The sequence below is a fragment of the Lissotriton helveticus genome, chromosome 1_1, assembly GCF_964261635.1.
Source record: "Lissotriton helveticus chromosome 1_1, aLisHel1.1, whole genome shotgun sequence".
Classification (NCBI taxonomy): Eukaryota; Metazoa; Chordata; class Amphibia; order Caudata; family Salamandridae; genus Lissotriton; species Lissotriton helveticus.
The window spans coordinates 830,694,367-830,717,167 of NC_136057.1; the positions used below are offsets into that span (position 1 = coordinate 830,694,367).

General features: G+C 50.4%; 1 protein-coding gene across 2 annotated transcripts in view; it reads right to left on the minus strand.

Moving 5' to 3' along the window:
- WASHC4 (WASH complex subunit 4) overlaps window positions 1–22,801 on the minus strand; it is a 1,268,393-nt gene that overhangs the window by 270,865 nt on the left and 974,727 nt on the right. For both annotated transcript variants that reach the window (XM_078674607.1, XM_078674599.1), the window contains exon 31: window positions 9,212–9,408. In XM_078674607.1, the coding sequence (XP_078530733.1) occupies window positions 9,212–9,408 (197 nt within the window). The remainder of the gene's footprint in view (window positions 1–9,211; window positions 9,409–22,801) is intronic.

The window sequence follows — 22,801 nt, forward strand, 5'->3', positions numbered from 1 at the left end:
CCGCATTGGAAACTCCAACGCACAGAACGGCTGACATTGCGCGTTCTCTTCAGTGGCGAACAGATCTAACCAAGGCTCTCTCCACTGTTGAAATACACCTGACACCACCTCTGAGTGAAGACGCTATTCGTGATCCACCAGGAGCCGATGGCTGAGTTTGTCTGCTCCGGTGTTCAGAGAACGTGCCAGGTGGTGAACCATCAGCGTCATGCCCAGTTGTTCCAGACATGTTGAAAGGTGAAGAGCCTCCTGACAAAGGGTCCATGACCACATGTTTGTTGCAGTACCACATGGCAGTGGTGTTGTCTGTGAACACCTGCACTGCCTTCCCAGTGCCAAGCGAATCTCCCTCAGCTCCAACAAGTTGATATGGAGCCTGGACTCTGCCGGAGACCAGATTCCTCTGATCTCCGACTCCCCCAAGTGGCTGCCCCATCCCAGGAGTGATGCATCGGTCCCAAACGTGAGGTCTGGTTGAGGAAGGGAGAGGGATCTGCCTCTGACCCAATTGTTGCGCAGTTTCATCCAAGATCTGGCCTCAGGGTCAATTTCACCGAAATCCGGGATAGAGATTGAAACATCGGTATCATTGCCTGAATATCCCAGACTCACTGTTCAGGAGGATAGGCCCGAAATTGAACTGTGTACAGAACAACTCTGATTAAAAGGAGTGACAGAGGGAGTCAGGTATGACTTCGGCATGTTGATAGTGAACCCCAGAGACTGCAGGAAGTCCGTGGTAGTCTGGAGGTGGGAGTTGACAGCCTATGGAGAGACCGGTTCATACAGCTAGTCGGCGAGAAAGGGGAAGACTGAAACCCCTGATGTGAGCAGATGAGCTGCGACTACCGCCATCACTTTCATAAACACACGAGGGGCACTGGTAAGGCCAAAGGGGAGCACAGTGAACTGAAAATGCTTGTGACCTACCGTGAACCTCAGGTAGCGTCTGTGAGCTTGCAGGACGGGAATATGAAAGTAGGCTTTCTGCAAGTCCAAAGCCACTATCCAGTCTCCAGGGTCGGGGGCAGACAGGACCCGAGCCAACGTGAGCATTTTGAGCTTCTCCTTCCGGAGGAAGAGGTTGAGGGCCCTGAGTTCTAGAATAGGACGCAGGCTTTTGTCCTTCTTGGGCACCAGAAAATAGCTGGAATAGCAACCATGACCTCCTTCTGGTGCAGGGACCCTTTCCATAGCTTCCTTGGCCAAGAGAGCTGAAACTTACTGGTGGAGAAGCGCCAAATGATCCTTTGACATGTGATCCAAAGACGCTGGCATGGAGATAGGGGTAGTCTCGAAGGGGAGGGAGTAGCCCCTTCAGACTATCTGCATAACCCACCTGTCTGACGTGATGGTGTGCCAATGGGGAAGGTAATGGCAAATCCTGCCACCCACTGGCTGCTGATGAGCCTGAAAGGTCAGACTAGGAGGGTTTGGAGGCTGCTGCAGGGGGGGGAAGGGTGGACTGGCCCGCCCACTGGCTCCCAGACCCGCAAGGTCACTGGCTCCCATGGCTGTGGCAGGGATGCTTGTGTACACCTGTGGCAGGACTGGGATGGGTGTGGTGACGTGTCCCTTCCTTAGCCATAAAAGGGGCAAAAGGCAGACTGTGGTGGACGGGAGGACGCTGCGAGGCCTAAGGATCAGGCTGTAGCGCGAGCATCCTTAAAGCACTCCAGTGCCAAGTCTGCCTTGCCACCAAAAACGTAATGGTCATCAAAGTGCAAGTCCAGCAGAGTGGCTTGGACATCCCCCAAAAAGCCAGATGTCCTCAACCAGGCGTAGGTCTACTAATCGTTCTGCCCAGTGAGCAGGTGGTATCCAGTCCACAGCGAATCGTGAATTTTGCTGCATCCCTCCCATCTGCAACGGCCTGTGTGAGCACGGCCTGAGCCTCCTCCGGGCACTGAGGCAGTACTTGTGCACCGTATCCCAGACTGTATGGGTGTATTGGCCCAAGAGGCATGCAGTGCGGATGGACAGAGAGAATAGGAGGCTTAGAAGAATGCGCCTGGAGCTCCCTCACTTGTCTGGCAGAGGTGAAGGCCACCAGGAACGCAGTTTTGAGAGTCAAGAGCCTCAAAGGACAGATGTGAAGCGGCTCAATGGGAGCGCACATTAAATAAGTCAAAACCAGGTTCAAGTCCCACTGAGGCATAACGAAAGGAATAGAAGGAAAAAGAGGAGTTATGCCCATCAAACAATTATTTACAACCGGGGAACTGAAAAGAGAAGGCTGATCTGGAATCCAAAGGAAGGCAGAGATGGCCGAAAGATAGCCCTTGATAGTGCCCAGAGCAGAGCCCTGATGGGCTAAAGAAAGAAGAAACAAGAGAACCTCAGAAAGAAGGGCAGAAAGGGGATCCACAGCCTTTACTGTGCACCATGCCACAAACTTGTTCCACCTGCAGGCGTATACAGTCTTAGGGTAGGGACGCTTGGCTGTCAAGATTACATCACAGACTTTAGGAGGCAGTCGAAAAACATCAACAGCCACCGCTCAATCTCCACGCAAGGAGGTGGAGGCTGGACAGGTTTGGGTGTAAGACCGTCCCCTGTTGCTGAAACAGAAGATCCCCCTGAAGAGGCAGTCGGGTCGGAGGATCGATGGCCAGATTGAGAAGCTCCGGATACTAGATTCTTCATGCCCAATCCGGAGCCAGAATCTTCTTCAGCACTCTGGGGAGAAGTGGTTTAGGCAGAAAGGTGTACAACAGACCGCAACTCCACTCGAGACAAAAAGCCGCACCTAGCGAGTGCCGCCTTGGATATTCCAACGCTTAGAATTGCTGACATAGTGCGTTCTCTTTGGTGGAAAATAGATCAAACCAAGGCTCTCCCCACTGTTGAAAGAGACCTTGCACCACCATCGAGTGAAGACGACATTCGTGATCCATCATGCACCTGCAGCTGAGTTTGTCTGCCCCGACGTTCAGGGAACCTGCCAGGTGTTGAACCACCAGGGAAATGCCCTGATGTTCCAGCCATGTCCAGAGGCGGAGGGCCTTCTGACACTGGGTCCACGACCCCACCCCGCCCTGTTTGTCGCAGTACCACATGGCGGTGGTGTTGTCCGTGAACACCTAAATTATTCTTCCCCGGATAGAGGGAAGGAATGCTTTCAGTGCAAGATGAATCGCCTGGAGCTCCTGAAGAATGATGTGGAGCCCAGACTCCACTGGAGACCGTAGGCCCCTGATCTCCGCCTCTCCCATGTGGCTGCCCCATCCCAGAAGGGATGCATCAGTCATCACTGTGTGGTCTGGTTGGGGAAGGGAGAGGGATCTGCTGTTGACCCAATCTTGGTTCGTGAGCCACCACTGCAAATGACGTGCAGTGCTCTCCGAGATCTGGACGCAATCGGACAGATTCCCCTGATGCTGCGCCCACTGAAACTTCAGGCCCTAACTGCAGAGCTCGCATATGCCACCTGGCATGATCGATTAGCAGGATGCAGGAGGCCATGAGGCCCAGCAGCCTCAGGGTCATTCTGCCCAAAACCTGATAGAGGCTGAAGGATCGGAATCATAGCCCGAATATCCATGACTCGCTGTTTGGGAGGATAGACCCAAAACCGCGTTGTGTCCAGAACTGCTCAGATAAAGAGGAGCTTCTGAGAGGGAATCAGGTGTGACTTTGGCGCATTGATGGAAAACCCCAGCAAATGCAGAACTCTCGAGGTGGGAGACGACAGCCTGGGGCGAGCCCGCCTTCAACAGCCAGTCGTCGAGATAGGGGAAGACCTAAACCCCTGATCTGCGCAGATGAGCTGTGACCACCGCCATCACTTTCGTGAACACCCGACGGGCACTGGTAAGGCCAAAGGGGAGCACAGTAAATTGAAAATGCTCGTGGCCTACTGTGAACTGTAGGTAACGCCGGTGGGCCAGCAGGACGGGGATGTGAAATTAAGCGTCCAGCAAGTCCAACGCTACCATCCAGTCTTCCGGGTCGAGGGCAGACAAGACCAGAGCAAGCGTCAACATCTTGAACTTCTCCTTCCGGAGGAAGTGGTTGACGTCCCTGAGATCCAAGATGGGACGCAGGCCCTTGTCCTTCTTGGGGACCAGACAGTAGTGAGAATAACTACCACAACCTACTTCTGGGACAGGAACGTGCTCAATGGTTTCCCCGGCAAAAGGGAGCCGTATTTTACTACGGGATAAGGGCCAGATGATCCTCCGACATGCAGTGGTATCGCGGTGGCATGGTTGGAGGAGAAGTCTCAAAGGGAGGGAGTAGCCCCTTCGGACTATTTGCAAAACCCACCTGTTCAACGTGATGGTGCGCCAGTGGGGGAGGTGATGGCGAATCCTTCTTCCCACTGGCATTTGATGGGCCTGAAAAGTCGGACTAGGAGGGTTTGGAGGCTGATGCAGGGGGGGGGGGGTTGGTGGACTGGCCCACCTGCTGGCCCCCTGAACCACGCCGTTGGCTCCCACGTCCCCACTGCGCGAAGGCTGGGCAACCTGCTGCGGCCTGTGGCTCTGGGCGGGACGTAGTGGGGCACCCTTTCCATAGCCACAAAAGGGTCGAAAAGCAGACTGCGCTGGGTGACTAGGGAGGCCCAAGGACTTGGCAGTAGCCCGCGAGTTCTTCAAACGCTCTAGAGCGTTGTCCACTTTGTTGCCAAAAGGCGACGGCCATTAAAGGGCATGTCCATCAAGGTGTACTGAACATCCCCTGAAAAGCCAGTCAATCTCAACCGGGCGTAGCAATGAAGTGCTACTGGCGTTAAAATTGTCCGACCCAGACAGTTGGTGGTATCCAGCCCACAACGGATGGTAAACTTGGCAGTGTCCCTCCCGGCGGCGACAGCCTGGGAGAGCACTGTCCGGGCCTCCTCCGGACACTGGGGCAGCACCTGCGCAACCATATTCCACACAGGGCGGGAATAACGGCCCAATAGACATGCGGTGTTTACCGACCGCAGTCCCAAGCTGGCGGAAAAGATTTTCTTTCCCCCAAGATGGTCCAGCTTCTTGGATTCCCTTTCTGGTGGAGCGGTATGGAATGCGCCTTGGAAGTGGAGGCTCAGGGGTGGGGTGGTGGGAGAGTAAAGTGGGGTCGCCCAGAGCCGCACGGTGGCGTCGGGCAATCATCCTTTCCACGGGTGCCCCCGTGTTGGGATTGGCCCACGTGCCCAAAAGGACGTCGGTAAGGGCCTTATTAAACGGTAGCAGAGGCTCCAAAGAGCTCACTGCCGGTTGAAGCACCTCTGTCAGGAGGTGAGAGCTGACCGCCACCGTAGGAAGCTCGAGGTTGAGCACCTCTGCCGCCCTACGAAACACCGCTGAGTATGGCACACCCTACCCCCGTAGCCACAGTAGGAGGAGACAACATGTCACGGTCAGGAGAGGTGTCAAGACCACTGGCATCCCCCAGTTCCTCTCTCCAGTCCTGTTCAGATCCCATCTGATTAGTTAAAGGGTCAGCTGACCCCTCCCAGTCCTCCTCCTCAGGTTGCCAATCTGGGCGAAATGGGACCCCAGGAGTGAAAAAGGGCACAAAAACCCCACTCGGCGCCGGATCCGGCTTCGAGCGACGCCGGTCCGATTACTGGTCCATTTGCGTAATGGAGGCTGGGGTCGACACCTGCCAGGGACACAACCGGCATCGGTTGCGGTGCCGGAGGAAGCGGCGCCGGTGGAGGTGTAATCAGGTCAACCGGCGTCGATCGGGATCCAGGCCTGGATCCACGAGGGCCTGGCGGCGACGGTGCCGGAGCCGACGGCGGAGAAGGTCTAGGACCCCCAACTGAGTCCGAGGGCCACAATGTGCGCCAGCGTGTTCGGGTCGCCCAAGATGGCATACATCGCTTCGTAGAAAGTACAAAATTGGGCGGGAGTCGCTCCGGTTACCAGGAAGGTAGGGAAGGGAAGCCCGGAGTCGACTCCTCGTCACATCAGCCGACGGACGGGGAGAAGTCGAGTAGCGACGATGCTTCTTCGATTTCTTTAGACGAGTGCTGATGGCTCCGCGACCTGTCCCTCGTCCTCCCTCGCGACCAGGACCTTGAACTGCGTGGAGAAAACTGCCGGCATTCGGGACCGCTCCCGAAAGCCTTCGGCGCCATCAACCGGCAGTGAGAGCACGTCTTGGAGTCGCGGTCGCTCTCCAGGCAAAAGAGACACACGTGATGTGGATCCGTAACCGACATTAGTCAGGTACAGGAACGGCAGGCCTTGAAATCGGGTATCCCTCCTGCACCAAGAGACGATGGACTCTGAAAAGAAGTGGACAAAAGTCGAGAAAAAAGTCTGTCAGAAAGTGACTGGAGGTACCCCTCTCTCCGGATCTGCGCTGGTTGGCACAGAAAAAGAAAGAACTGACATCAGCGCGCCAGGGCGAGGTCTAAGTAGTTACTGCAAAGCCATCCCGGCGACACACCGCCAACGATGAACGCGGAGCCGACCGACGCCACCTTCCGACGCTCAGAGTTACTGCTGACGAAAAAACTTCCTGGATCTAGTCTGACGCCTGGGGGTAATTCTAAGGTAAAGAGTCTATAACTAACGTGTTTCTTTCAGATATTTTATTTATTATTTAGAAATTCATAACTTATTGGATTTTCGTCGTTTTGGTCTTGATTTTCTCATAAAAATATTCACAATTTTTTACTAAACCTGTGTGGACAATTTTTGTGGTGTCTGAATTGTGTTACTATGTGTGTGTTTGTTTTGCACAAATACTTTACATAATGCCTCTTGAAATAAGCCTGACTCCTCAGTGCCAAGCTACCAGAGGTTGAGCACAAGTTATCTTTTAGGGCCGGATGTACGACCCATTTTTGCATGCGCAAACAGGTTTGCAAACCTGTTTGCACATTCAAAAACATAATGAGCCATGTAAAAAGCCTATTTAGCGAGTCACAATTTATTTGCGACTCACTAAATAGGTTTTGCTACTCGCTATTTGGAAGGGGCGTTCCCTTCTAAATAGCTAGTCTCAAAACCATGTACTAATGTTTTGCGACCGCAATTGCGGTCGCAAAACACTTGAAATTACCACCTACTTTAAGTAGGTGGTAATGTATTGGAGGGCCTGTCATTCCCAATGGGCTGGCAAATTGCGAAAGGCTCATTAATATTAATGAGCCTCACAATTTGTAACCCCATTGGGAATCGCAAACAGTGTTAAACACACTGTTGTACATTTTATTTTGCACCTCGCAATTTGCGACTCGCAATTAGTCGCAAATTGCGAGGCACCCATTAAAATGGTTGTACATCTGGCCCTTAGTATGTATCTAGCTTTCTCTGACGATTGGGGTCCCTACTTGAACAGGGTGCATACTTATGCCAACTTCTAACAAAGGCTCATACATGGTGTTCAGGTTTTGAAGAGACCCAACCCCCTAAATGTAACAGATTTTGGTTTCACCATGTCCACACTCCATCGTCCCCCTCCTTATCTCACAGCCAGGGTGATCTTATGTCAATTCGAAGGACACTAGGCAGCCAGTAGTGTTGTAGCAACAGCCGGCCATACGAGCCACAGTCCCAGCCAATGGGCAACATCTCCCAAGAAGGAGGCTAAGGTCCGTCTCCAAGGGGCCACACTGCAGAGCAATCGAGCAGTGAGTCTGAGCCCACCAGACATCAACCACACTCCCAGGTCACAAAGGGAGCAACTATTTCTCCTTAGTCTCGCTCCTACATCAGTGCCAGTTTGCAGGCGAAGAAGTAATGGGAGGGTCAGAGATGATGGCCCCCCCCCCGAACAATGTTGCAGTTCCACGCACCACGTCCAGCACTACCACGGCATACAGGGTCCAGGGGAAGCTTTAACCAATAGCCAAGTGCCTGCCCATCTGGCAGGCCACAGGCACCCGCTCCTCATGAGATCCTGTGGTCTCAGATGTTCCAACCGCTGGCTCAAGTGCCATATCTGCTCCTCAGCTCCCACTGGCCCCTTCAGTCTGACTCCTTTCTTCGCCGAAGGCAGTAGAGCCATACCACAGTCATGCACCTCCAACGGGCAAGACATGGGTCACACCTAGGACAAAAGGACCTTGGCCCCGATGGATTTCCTGCAGTTAATTCTCCATCAGGCCACCACAGGGGCCACTGGAACCGGGCACAACCACTCGGTTCTCCTGGATGTAATGCTGGGTGTGTCCCACACAGCCCCGCTCCAACTACAGGAAGCTGCCAACTACAGCCGCCTTCTCGTCTCACATGGGCTGCCCAGCACCAGCTTGCTGAGTGTTGGGGCACCGCTGCAATGCGCAGTCTTCAGGATGATGAAGTCGGTTCCCACTGGTGCCGCTGCACGGCACTCTGCTTCCATCCCACTTCAACTGCTCCGGCCGCTATTTTGGCCACGTCCTCTACACCCCACCTATGTCTAAATAAAACTGTTACAAGTGTGCTGCAAATTAAACACGATAATGTTTGTTTTCTTCCTGGGCAGGGTTTTTAACAAACCATTGGTGAAACCGAGTCCAGGAGTGCAATATGGTATAACTGTGAAATAGCAGAGGTCCACTTCAAAAGGAATACACAACAGCATTGGAAGGAGACAGGCAACACAGGCACTAAAGGAAGCTGCAATGTATGTGGATGCCCACCTTCTGAAAGACCAAAATGCAGTCACTCAAAGTGACGCTAACCAGAGGCTTTAGTAGTAGGACCCACTGCCCCATGATGTATGCTGTAGTGGGCAGAAGCAAAATGGGAATGAAACAACAGGCTAATGAGTGAAGAGAAGTGGCAGAAGCCACTTTAAGCAAGTATATTACACATATAATTTTAGTAAATTCAAAAGGTCTTGGCTAACGTCATACCTAAAAAGGCAAATACTGAGAACTAACTAAAGATCAAGGGATAAGGCAAACAACTGTAAATATTATGAATAGGAACAATAGCCTAACTAACACATTCCTGGATAAAGAAGTACTCACCATTGCTTTCTGCAAATCCAGGCTTATGTCGATGGGGAAACTAACGAGCAACGAATTAGGGCAACATGTGGCATGTATCAATAGGTCAGACATTATACATTGGACGCGCTTGTTGCCTTTAGATTGACTGAAAGCAAGATTCTCTAACACTTTTATCTACTTTTAAATGTGCATTGTGGTATGGGGCAAGAAGCAGTATGAGAAACAGTTTTGCTCACTGCATCACAATCCAAAGTTTAAAAATGCACTCTAATAACAGATTGAAAGAGAAAATATGCATTTGAAAAATACAACAGTGAAGAATACCTGTAAATAGACATCCAACCTCTTCTGAGTAAGGTTCATCGTCTGGAGTAACTTTTCATCTTGGTTGGTAGACTGCACATTTTGTTGCTTAACAACAGCTTTTTTCTCCTTCAAATACTTCTCTCTTGCCGACTGGAACCAATGCAATGAGTCAAACTCCTGGTACTGATCTAAGAGCTTTAAAATGTAAGCCACACCTACAGTAAAAAATAATAATAAAAAACACAATAACTTGGAGGGATCTGCAAAACAATGTACGTGATCTACCTGTTACACCATTCACAAATATAATGTCACACTTTATTAAGCAATATACAGAATATGCCACAGCAGTTGAGGGACTGAAACTGCATTCACGCAGACAACTTTGATTTGTATAATGTACATAGGCAATTCTGGACAGGGTCCTAGATAAAGGGGGACTGGTTTACACACTCGAGTAGCAAGCGTATCTTTAATGCTAGGGCTCGAATGTCTCTTAGTTCAATTGTGCTGAAAGCGCTTGCACAGTCACGGCACATAATGTAGGCTTAGCCCAGTAGAGCACTTATGACACAGAATGTCCCTTGTTGAATGCCATGGCCCTGGGAAGTATCCCTGCCTGTCTGCAAGCAGCCAGTACACAGACTGAAAAGCAGGGAACATTAAGCACATGAAGTCTCTGTACTCATCTTCCTCAAATCCACTCGGAAGCACAATATAATGATAGTGAGGCACCTCTAGGGACAACAGACGCTACAGAGTGCCCATAATGTGTGCGGGTGTAAAATCGTAAGGCTTCTGACAGAAAAGCACCGGAAAGAATGACGTGAAATAACTAACATCGTCTAGAAATGTTGTTGGGCGAAAGTTGATATGCTTATAAACATACTTAGGCCTGCCGAGAGACGGCTTTCACCAGGCTAATGTAGTCTCCAAAAGAATGCATCATAATAACAGTACCATCACACTCACAAAGAGGGTGGGGTCAGCTCTCTATAGCTATCGGTTTACTGCAGTGTGAAAGTAATAGGTCAGCCCAGAGAAAAGCACAGACACAGTGTGGGAGCGGGCAGCCCTCTTCGGCTATCGTTCGCTCGGTTGATATCGTCAGTCTCATCTAAGACCAGCCGACATGGTGAGTCATGGCACTTTGCCTGTGCACAGGAGTGGCAATGGGCATCAAGGGTGTGAAGCCTTTGAAGTGGTAGACTTTATATCCATCTTCGTTGTTAAAAAGTGACAAAGCAGTTACAAGGCACGCTGTTTCTGGACACAATCACGTGTAACTGTATGCAACATTCTTCTGTGCAAAATGAATTATAGGTTAGTGTTGTATTGTCAATGCAGTTTAATGTTTTGCTTTTAGTCTGAATGCTTATTCTCAACAGTGGTCCACGTGCGGGAAAAAAAAGTAGGGGAACTGTGGGCAGATAATTAGAGTGCGGGAATAACCCAAGGATTGGGTCAGTGGTTGGAGTCAGATGTGTGGCCAGGAAGAGCAAATCATTCAAATGTGCAGTATTTTTTTGGCATTTCACTACCTAGTTACAGCTTATTACGCTATTTAATTCAACCAATGGATACACGTCTATTTAAGGTATAATATGAGTTGTTGACATTCAGAAAGTGGGATACGTTTCCAATCACAAAATGCCCCAAATACGCTTAGAAGTGGAATCACAAGCCATTTGTCTCCGAGCATGGAGTTTCTGTCATCAGCACTTCTCCTCCCTTTTAACACAAGAGCAGTTCGAACCTGAATGGCAAAATATCCTAGTTTGCAAATGTTTACTATATAATGTTGGCTATGTAATATTTGCCACATAATGCATCATCTGCTGCATAATTTGACGACTTTAACCAACTTGTTTGTAGCTCAAACGGATCAAAAGTTAATAAAAGATGTGACTTCTGTTTCAGAGAAGTGGAGGGCCCTTTGCAAAGGTTGACTGGTCACCTTTCTCACTACTGCATTTGTATGTTACAATGGTACTAATAAGGCAACTTCTTCGCAGAGACTGTTAGCATGTATAAAAATGTCAAAATAATAAAGTATCAGAAAATATGCTACATTATCCTCAGCCTTCCTTTTGCTGCATAATTTAGTCAACACTGTCATAATTTTGTCCCTCATTGCAGCATAATTCCAGTGCCCCAAAGCAGGCAGCACATGTAAAAAATGCTTGTGCATGAAGCAGGGAGATCATGAAGTGTGTGAACTTAGTTTGGTGTGCGTGCAAATCCTGCATTGCCAATCCCTTGCGAGTTTCAGCTACGACTGCTGAAACAAAGCCAACAGAGGTACCAATGGGTGAGGCAGACTGGCCTCAAGGGCAGGGCCGACTTTAGCACTGGTGGAGCCCTGTGCGACAATATTTTTTGGTGCCCTGCAATGACTCCCTTCACCACAGATTCCCTCACTACCACCCTTTAACAGAGCTCCTCAAGTCTCCATAATATCACTCTCTCTCTCAGATGCATTTAATTTGATGTACAGCGCCACTGATACCAGTGTAGGGAGTCAGAGCACTTTACATCACATACATTACACAGAGACAATAAATCATACATGTGTAAATCACTGAATAGGAAATGTTACAGAAGATAAAGGACTACAAGGTGTAGGAGTCACAAAACAACCATACCAGTAGGGTTTAATATTGGTCTGGAGAAACACAAACTCTGAATTTAGAATGTAATACCGTGTTTGGGGCTTCTCTTTAATAAGCAGAATTGATTTATTTCCAAATGAACCATTTTTCCGACATTAGGATAATCAAAGACTGGGGGAAAAACAATGCTCTAATTTATACCTTGCAGTTTCCATTCAGCTCTTAGATGACAGTTAATAGCTCACTGTTCTATGTTAGGATTTCAACTTATAAACTGCAAGTAACAAAAGGATCTCTCTGACAAAAGCAGGAACCCACTGACCTATTTACATTATGTGCAGTTTGTGATCTGCATGGTGTATGTTCTCTGCAGCAGGCACATTAACCCTCTACGCTACTTTTCCACGAGTCAAAACTTCCACTTGACAAAACTCCATCTCTCTCCAAGAAGAACATTAATCACCAGAATTACCATGGCATTTCTATTGTTGCCCATAATCCTGTGAGTTTGCAATCCTCTAGATAACTCCTTTATCCTTAAACAAGTTTTATATTGGCATACTTCTGATTCCAGATATGTATTTTGACGACTTCTCAAACTAACAGGCTATAAGAATTCTAAATTCCAAAGATCTGCACGGCTGCAGCACCTATGGATCACGATTGCCTTAGCAAGGATGCTATGGACCACAAGGAACTTCAGGCGTTTACATTGTTGGCCGCCGTTTAAAGTCTTGGGAGAGTCCTGTGACTCCTTAGAGATAAGCTGTTATATTTGTTTCCTGGACTGATTTTGAAACGTGCTTCCCTTTTCCTGACCTTAGTGTTCTTGAAAGAGTAGAGCCTCCTTATAAAACCTGCCATGTATTCATTCAGCTGTTTAGTGTAGCGCCTCACTCTGAGATGTGATGGGAGATCAGGTGTAGCAAGGCGCACAGAGGTGAGAGCGGCATATGCAGCGTCCCAACAATCAGCATATGTATTTCATCAGCACACTTTAGGGTCACACTTGGACTTTTTTGTTATAGTCATAATCGTAATTGTAATTATTGCTGCTATTGTTATTATTTTCACTTTTATCTCTGACTAAGCCAGTGTTTCACCTGTGCGTTAGCGTTCTCGCTGAGAACCTCTTTAACAGAGAGTAGCCACTGTAGCGCAAGGAGAAAGTGGTAAGGAGCTGGCCTGCGTAACTCCCGACTGAAATTGGGGTTTCCAGTAAGTGAGGAGAAGCGAGTCAGAAAGAGAGGGAGGATGAGTGAGAAAGAGAGGGGGGCAGCTGTCAGCGGCAGAGGTCGACACTGGCCTTCTCTTCTTTGAGGAGGAAGGAAGAGACGTTGCCGTTCCTTCTCGGATTGCCTGCCCGCCCGTCCCTGGACATGTGTTTAAAACAATAGAGATGGGGAATGGACTCAATCAAATTAAAGAAGTAGGGGCACAGCGTCCCCCGCTGATCCCGCCCACTTCGACCACTGATTCCCAACAATTATATGTTTTTACCATAGACTTAACACTGGCCTGGCAAATATCATGGATGGGATAGATGCACAAGTTACTTACCTTCGGTAACGATATATCTGTAATAACCTCCTACTCAGGTACATCCCCTCCCGCAACCTCCACTCCGCAAACCTCCATCTCTTGACCACCCCCTCCTTCAAGCTTCATCCCCAGGGCGGGCGCAGGTTTGCAACTCCCTCCCCTTGGAGATTCGGTCCTGCAACAACCTCTTAAATTTTAGAAGGCTGCTCAAAACGTGGCTATTTACACAGGCCCACGTATAATCCTCTGCTGGCCCCGGTACATGCTAGACTCAGCGCCTTGAAACCTCTTGGTGTACGTGCGCTCTATAAGATATTATTAACATAACATAACGTAAGAAACATTAGCAGTGATAGATTCCTTACTTTATAATTACCCCCAAGTGTCAGACTGGATCCAGAAAGTTTTTTCGTCAGCAGTACCCCGGCGCGTCGGTAGGCGTCGTCGTGCGGCTCCGCGTGTGTCGTTGGCGCCGGGATGACGTTGTCGGAGCTACTTAGATGCACCCACGCGCATGGACGTCAGTTCTGTACATGACTTTCCGCGCCAGGAACACAGAGCCATGCAAGAAACTGACCACTGGTGCCATGAACTAGGGCCATGAAACGGATGACCTTAGCCCTAGAAATCAGTTCGCAGAACGGGGAGGATGGGTGGGGCGGTAAGGAATCTATCACTACTAATGTTTCTTACAGCTATATGGTTACCGAAGGTAAATAACTTGTGCATCTGAAAGAAACACGTAGTGATAGATTCCTTACCTTAGAGTAGATACCCCAGCAATATCAACCCCAGTGGTGGGTCTGCGAACCAAGATCACACCAGAAAGTCCTGGAGAACAGAACGGCCAATAAAGCCGTCTCTCCGGACTTGGCTGTACAGGCAGTAGTCCTTGGTAACGTGTGCAGCGAGGCCCACGTAACTGCCCGACAGATGTCATGCAAGGGAACGCCGCGTCCCAAGGCAGTAGGGCTGCCGTCGCCTTAGTATAATGGGCGCGCAGTCCCACCGGAGGCTCGTTTTTAGCCAATGTGTAACAAGCCTTTATGCACATAACGACCCACCGAGAGATGGTCTGCTTGTGCACAGCCCGACCTTTCTTGGCGCCCACGTAGCCAACAAAGAGCTGATCATCCACCCAGAACTGTTGTGTGTGGTCCAGATAAAAAGAGAGTGCGCGTTTTGGGTCCAGACGGTGGAGCCTCTCTTGCTCTTATGAGGGATGCGGAGGCGGAAAGAAGGTGGGCAAAGTGATGGTCTGCCCGATGTGAAAGGCAGTGACAACCTTTGGCAGAAAAAAAGGAAGAGTCCTTAGAACAACTTTGTCCGAATGGACAGAGAGAAAAGGAGGTTTAGAAGAAAGAGCCTGGAGCTCACTCACCCTTCTGGCAGAAGTGATGGCAATCAGGAAAGCAGTCTTTAGAGTGAGGAGACAAAGAGGACAATTATGAAGTGGCTCAAAGGGAGCACACATCAGAAAGGTAAGAACAAGGTTCAAGTCCCACTGAGGCATCACAAAAGGTACAGGAGGAAACATGTGCGTGATGCCTCTCAAGAACATATGTACAACGGGTGTCTTGAAAAGGGAAGGCTGATCTGTAAGCCTTTGAAAGGCGGGAATAGCTGAGAGATAGCCTTTGATAGTGCCCAGAGCAGAGCCCTGCTGGGCCAAAGAGAGAAGAAAAAAAAGAACCTCTGAAAGAGGGGCAGAAAGGGGATCCACAGCCTTTGCTGTGCATCATGCCACAAACTTATTCCACGCACAGGCGTATACCGTCTTAGTGGAGGGACGCCTGGCTGCCAAGATAGCATTACAGACTTCAGGAGGCAAGTCAAAAGACGTCAACTGCTGCCGCTCAATCTCCACGCAAGGAGGTGGAGACTGGACAGGTTCGGGTGGAGAACCGTCCCCTGCTGCTGCTACAGAAGATCCTCCCGAAGAGGCAGGCGAATCAGAGGATCGATGCTCATACTGAGTAGCTCGGGATACCATACTCTTCGAGCCCAGTCCGGAGCCACAAGGATGACTTGGGCCCGTTGCGCCCGACTGGTTGATGTGGAGCTGGGACTCCGCCAGAGACCAGAGGCCTCTGATTTCCGCCTCCTCCATGTGGCCCCCACCAAAACACAAATGGTATGCGTCCGTCACCTCTTTGTATTCCGGTTGGGGAAGGGAGAGGGATCTGCCATTGCCCCAATCGCGATTCGTGAGCCACCACTGCAACTGTCTTGCAGTGCCCTCCGAGATCTGGACGTGATCGTACAGGTTGCCTTGGTGCTGTGCCCACTGGAACTTCAGGTCCCAATGCAGAGCACGCATATGCCATCTGGCATAATTCACCAGCAGGATGCAGGAGGCCATCAGACCCAGCAGTCAAACCATCATCCTGACCGAAACCCGAGACAGAGGCTGACAGATCGGAATCATAGCCTGAATGTCCCGGACTCACTGCTCGGGAGGATAAACCCGAAACTGCGCCGAGTCCAAAACCGCCTCACTGAAAAGGAGCTTCTGGTGCGACTTCGCCACATTGATGGAGAACCCCAGCGAATGCAGGAGGTCAGCCGTAGTCTGGAGGTGGGAGACGACTGCCTGGGGTGAGCCTGCCATCAACAGCCAGTCGTCGAGGTAAGGGGAAGACTGACACCCCTGATCTGCGCAGATGAGCTGCAACCACCGCCATCATCTTGGTGAACACCCGAGGGGTGCTGGTTAGACCAAAGGGGAACACAGGGAACTGAAAGTGCTCTTGGCCTACCGTGAATCGCAGGTAACGTCTGTGGGCAGGCAGGACGGGGATATGAAAATAGGCGTCCTGCAAGTCCAACGTCACCATCCAGTCTTGCGGGTCTAGGGCAGACAAGACCTGAGCAAGTGTGAGCATCTTGAACTTCTACTTCCAGAGGAAGCGATTGACGTTCTGAAGGTCTAAGATAGGACGCAGGCCCTTGTCCTTCTTCGGAACCAGAAAGTAGTGAGAATAACAACCACGATCTACTTCTGGCGTCGGAACTCGCTCAATGGCCCCCTTGGCCAAGACGGCCTCAACTTCCTGCTGGAGAAGCGCCAAGTGATCCCCCGACATGCGGTGGTACTGAGGTGGCATGGCTGGAGGGGTTGCCTCGAAGGGGAGGGAGTAACCCCTTCAGACAATTTGCAGCACCCACTTGTCCGAAGTAATGTTGCGCCAGTGGTGGAGATGATGGCATATTCGTCCACCACTGGTGTCTGATGGGCCTGAAAGACCGGACTAGGAGGGCTTGGAAGCGGATGCTGAGGGGGTGGAGTTGGACTGGCCCGCCCGCTGTCCCCCTGAACCACCTCGACTGTTCCCACGTCCGGGGCCACGCTGAGGTTGTTGCTGCTGTGGCCTGTGGCTCTGCGAACTCTGCGGGCACCCCTTCCGTGGCCACAAAAGGAATGAAAGGCAGAAGGTGGAGGAGACCGAGTGGCTGACAGGCCCAAGGACTTGGCCATAGCCAAGGAGTCTTTGAAGCGCTCCAATGCACTGTCTGCCTTGATGCCAAAAAGGTGAATGCCATCAAAGGGCATGTCCAACAAGGTGTTCTGGACATCCCCTGAGAAGCCGGTAGTCCTCAACCAGGTGTGGCGCCGAAGCGCCACCGTCATTGAAGTCGACATGCCCAGTGAGTCGGCGGTATCCAGCCCACAACGTATGGTGAACTTCGCTGCATCTCTCCCAGCTGCAATCGCCTGGGAAAGGACTGTCTGGGCCTCCTCCGGACAGTTTGGCAGCAACCGTGTCACACAGAGAATGGGTATGATGGCCCAAGAGGCAGGCGGAGAGCCTCAGCTGCCCTACGCAACACCACAGCGTAGCTAGCTCCCTCCTCCATAGCCACGGTAGGAGTAGTCAGCATGCCAGGGTCAGGCGAGGTGTCAAGACCACTGGCTTCCCCCAAATCCTCAACCCAGTCCGCATCGTAAGCACACTCCTGTGCCAGAAGATCCTCAGACCCCTCCCAGTCCTCCCCTTCCTCCAAAGTTTGCGGAGCAGGATCAAAATAAGGAGGTCAGACATAGGCAACATCAGGCCCCATCGGCGTTGGGCGACGTCGATCAGACACCGTGTCCGGGCTGAACCTGGGGATGACGTCGTCCTGAGGAACGGGAGACGTCGGAAGTGGTGCTGGGGAGATCGAAGCCGGTGGAGGTGTCACAAGGTCAACCAGCGTCGACCGGGGACCGATAGCGGATCCCTGGGGGCCTGCTGCGCTGCGGCCAGAGTCGCCGGCGGCACCAGGGCCGGAGCCGCCGGAGATGGTAAGACAGGACGCCCCTGTCGGGCCCGTAGGTGCACCGGGGCCAGACGGCCCAAATAGTCGGCCCATGGCGGCTAGAAACTCTTGCACCTGGGCAGGCGTCGCCCCACACCTGGGAAAGGGGAGTAGACTGGAGGCGACGTCGCAGGCTCCATCGGAGCCGCAGGGTGGCACCGCCCACACCCTCAGCTGTGACGGGCAGGGGGAAGTCGAAGAGCAACGATGCTTCTTCGACTTCTTCTTGGAATGCCTCGACTTACCTGACCCGAGTGCGAAGACTTAGATCCAGAAGAATGGTGATGACGGCTCCGCGACCGATCCCTCGACCTCCCATGGGACCAGGACCTCGAGCGGCACGGCATCGACTGTCGGACTTCAAGCAACTTTCGGGAGTTCTCGCAAAGTGTTCGGCGCCATGGCCCGGCAGTCGGGGCATGACTTGGGGTCGTGGTTGCGCCCCAGGCAATAGAATCGCAAGCTGTGTGGATCCGTCACCAACATCATCGAAAATTGTTAGGCCGGGGTCCCTAGCATCCAGTAAAGATGCAGTGGAAGTCCCCGAATTTCAATTATTATTCAGTGAGGGTCACCAGGTTCCAGTACTGGTCAAGTGGGGTCCATTGGAGTAAAAAGGCTAAGAACCGCTGATCTAGGCAGTCAAAGCCACACCCATTGGTTATGACAATTCTTAGATAATAATATAATATACAACATGCTTTTATCTTATCGTTTTCCAAATATGTGTTAAAGCAGCTAAGGTGGTTGGTTACACAAACTGATCAGGGAGCGTGGTAAGTTGTTGCGCCGAATGGTAAAAGGCTTTGCCTAAGTTTTACTTTGTGCCTCTTGTTCTAAATGCGTATGTTAGGGCCAGCATAAAAGGAATTACTGATAGTGCTAAAATGCTAGAAGATGGTTCTTACAAGTATGAAATCTAGAGTGTGCTAAATTTTCCACAAAGCTCGTAGGAATTTCAAATTTAAAAAAAATGAAAATATTGCGGCTATATTTCGGGTGGGATGGAGTAATACTGTAGGCTAACACTTCAGTACAACCTTTTTGCTGTTCTAGATTTAAAAATAAAAGGTCAACCCAGTCACCCAGGAAAAATGGTGCATAATATGAAGTTGAATCACCTATCATATAGGTATCTGTGATTGTCCAAATTCTAAGAAAATGAGCGAAACGGACTTACTTTTATCTTGCATGAAAACTGAAATAAAAGGCAAGTCTCGCATTTAAAACATTACGCCAGATACTATTGGAGATTCGCCTGAGAATATGTCTCCCATGATACATTTTATCTTTGAAAAACTGTCCTGCAAAAAATGTTAGAAATTTCACTCCCGAAAAATCTTGTGAACTTTCAGCTGGAAGCACAGTAAAAGCCTTACATCAGTGAAAAATGAGTAATATTTTTGTAGTTAAAAAGCTCCATCGGCTACGTACGACATTAGTGAGAGGGAGCTGCACATAAAGTACCATTAACATTGCGTTCTGCACTTTCAGTGGAATCTTATAGCTTCACCTTTTGACGGTCTAGACTAGGGTTCTATTATCGCCGAATAAAAGACCTTTACCTGAATAACGTGAGCGACGTTAACTGCTGATTTGCCCAAAACCTTTTTAGGTCGAAACCTGGCGTAAGACTGCACACATGCACGTTCTCTCTGGCGAGATTTAGTGTTATTAGGGAGATTTCACTAGCGGGCTTTAAGCCCCGCCCCTCTTTCCCATTGGCCGGCGTCACCGTTCATGCTAAATGGTGGCCAGCCATTGGGAAAGAGCGTCCTCTGACGTACACTTTTCTCTTCTTTGTCCGTCCCACTTGGACGGACTGCCCTGACTTACTGCTGGCGTAAAAGGTTTGTTATCTTCTTTATGGGTCCAAACAGATTGCCCCATATAGAAGATAATAAACCTTTTACGTCAGAAGGAAAGAAGCAGGCCGAGGCCGTCCAAGTGGGACGGCAGAAATAGAGAAACGTCAGCGTCATGGCGAGCGCTTGTTGATCAGTCGCGATTTGCATTAGGCCTTCTAGACCGGTGACACTGTCTCCTAGAATGCGGTTTGTAAAGCGAAAGGCAATAAACTGTAGAACACAGGCAGTCCACCTCACAGGAGTTCATTCACAAAGTCCCACAGGAAGTTAAGGAAACATTCATAACACGCACATTTCACACACTAAGAAACGCAGACCTACAGACGAGACCGTAGCAAAGATAATTGGCAGGTCATGAGTTAATACTGGGTACAGAACCATGATAAAATGTGTCATGCTAATCGCATATGGTAACTCCCTAACCTGATTGGTGAGTGCTACAAGATAGGCAGCGTTCCCAAGGAAGAATACATAACTAACCAAGTACCTGCATGTGTTGCGGATGTGCAGCTTTCCTGTGGCAAGGAATGTTCAATGCTATTAAAACTCATGTTTGCCCAGGAATGCTCGGGGCTTGCAAAGAGGAGGCGAGGCATAGGACTGAGTGTCCTGAAGCAGCGATTCGCTGGTGACTTATTCCTGGAGCAGCAGATCAGAAGCATTGGGAAGTGCTTCCAGTGTAGTTTTTTAAAAACTGCTTACAGCAAAACGACGGTTAAAGCCATTTGCTTTGTAAATGTAAAAAAATGTAAATTGATACTTGTATAGCGCACTACTCACCCGCAAGGGTCTCAAGGCGCTTGTAAGAATACCGCTGTGGAACCCATCCTGGCTTTCCCTGTGAGGTGTCCACTCCTGGGCACCCCCAAGGTGGAGGCCAGGCATCCTTAGCGTTGTGGGGGCCGTTGTGGAGATTAAGCAAGCTATTGCCCAGAGTTGCAGAGTGGGACTCCATGATTGGAATAGGCACCGAGGCGAGAATTATCAGGTCCGTGGAATTTTTGAGCCCAAGACCCGCCGAGGCGGGGAATTGAACCCTGGTCCCGGGCTAGACCTCTGCATCAGGGTCTGCCGCTCTAACCATTGAGCCACACTTCTCTATACAATACCATTAGCAAAGCAAATGGCTTTAACTTAACCAAAGGCGAGACCTGTTGCGTTTTCAATGCTTGTTACATTTTCTGACCTGTCTTTCCACCCTAATCACCATTTCCACCAACGTGTTGTCCCTGGTTCCCTTTCTAGAGAAGGGAACCGGAAAGCGAAATAGTGCTCCATTGATATTGATCAACCCACACGCAGGAAAGAGTTCAGGAATCCATACTCGCATTTCCCAGGCACTTCAGTTTTTGATACATCGCCACACGGGATTAATTAAACATGAGAAAATACATCTAACGCTTACCAACTAGGCTCTTGCATCAAACAAAAAAAGTGGCCCTACTGTAATCATGTATCAAGGACCAAATGCATCCTGGCATGCCCATAAGGACTGAACGGTGTCCACTGTGACGACATCCTGCTTTACCTCACTAACCCGAGGGGGTCCCTGATCTGTTTTTTGGACGTACTGGCTATTTTTGGGAGCTACTCAGGCTTCGCCATCAATTTGGCCAAGTCGATCCTTTTCGTCCTTTAAGGGGACCCGCCGGTGGTCCCCAAGAAGTGCCTTATACAGATTGCCTTATCGGGTTTTAGATACCTCGGTATCTATATTACCCGGGATCCCGGGGCTCGCTTCACAAACAACCTGCCCCCCCCCTCCCCCGGCGCGCTTTAAGGGTGATGTGACGCGCTGGAAGGCGCTTCCACTCTCCCTTTTGGGTAGAGCAGTACTCTATAAAATGTTGGCTTTGCCCTGGTTCCTATATGCTTTGCAGAATGCCGTGGACCCAGTCCCCGCATCATACTTTTGGGAAATAGAGTCCCTTCAGAGACAGCTGCTCTGGGACGGTAAACCCTGCATCGCCTATTCTAAGCTTACCCATCCCTCGTACAACAGGGGCATAGGGCTGCTGGATCTTAAGAAATATTATTGGGCCTCTCAGCTTGCGGCAGTGAACCACGGGATTTACGGGGCCACTGATGACCCCGGCTACGCGATGGACCGCTGGCAGATGCCAGGGGGAGACTACACCAGGGCACTGTATTCAGGACCCCGCAGGTTCCACCTCACATGACCTACGGCACACGCCGTCAAGGCGTGGAACGTGGCCAATAGGCACCTCAAGTGGGAGGGGAGGCTTATGCTGGCAACCCCATTATGGAGTTCGGAAAAGCTGGGCAGTTTGTGGAAATCGAAGGGATTTGACAGATGGGACCTAATTGGTATCTCATGCATAAAGGATATTTGGGGTGACGGCTCGATTCTGTCGTTCGAGTCCCTCAAGCTACAATATCACCTGAGCGATGGTGAATATTTCAGGTATCTCCAGGTACGACATGCATTGCTAACACATATCCCCAGAGACACGACACTCCCAGACGCTTCTCCACTAGAAGATAGAGTGCTAGATGGCCACCTTCCGGAGAAAACCATTTCGTTATTGTATAAAAAGCTCATAAACAATATGGCTGACCCGTTAGAACTCCTCAGACGACAGTGGCAGGAGGATGGGCTCGAGCTTGATGATGAAGACTGGCAGGAAGCGGTGTCATCCCCGCGGGTCGTGGCAATCCCGATGAGGCTCAGATTGGTGCAGCTAAAGATCTTGCATGGGTCATATGTAACGGGCCCCCGTTTGATTCACATGGGCCGCTGGGAGAGCGGGGAATGCAGGAGGGGATGCGGGGAGCTTGGGACATTTACACACACTTTGTGGCACTGTGCAAGGGTGCAGGGGTTCTGGGGGAAGGTTCACGACACATTTCATGTGGTCCTAGGTACGGAATTGCGTCTGGAAGCCCGTAGGTGTATACTGAATGTCTGGGAGCCAACCGACCTTAATGCATACAGAAAGCAGTGGGTAACGTTGGCGCTCATGATAGCGAAACGCAATGTCGCCTAGTTGTGGGGAGCCAGTCAGCCACCCCGGGTGGAAAAATGGAAGGAGGACCTGGACTGGTGCATGTTTAGGGAAGGATCAGTATATTCAGCCAGGGTATGTTCGGGAAATGGGGCAAGATCTGGGAGGCCTGGAACCACTATAAGGTGGACATTTGTACCCCCCCCCCAGAGGGCCTTTAAGAGACTGAAGAGCACACGTCCCCTTGATCTACCAACTGGGATAACTGCAATGTATCGTGTGGTATGGAATGTCATCGACGGCTTTTTATTACTTTGTACC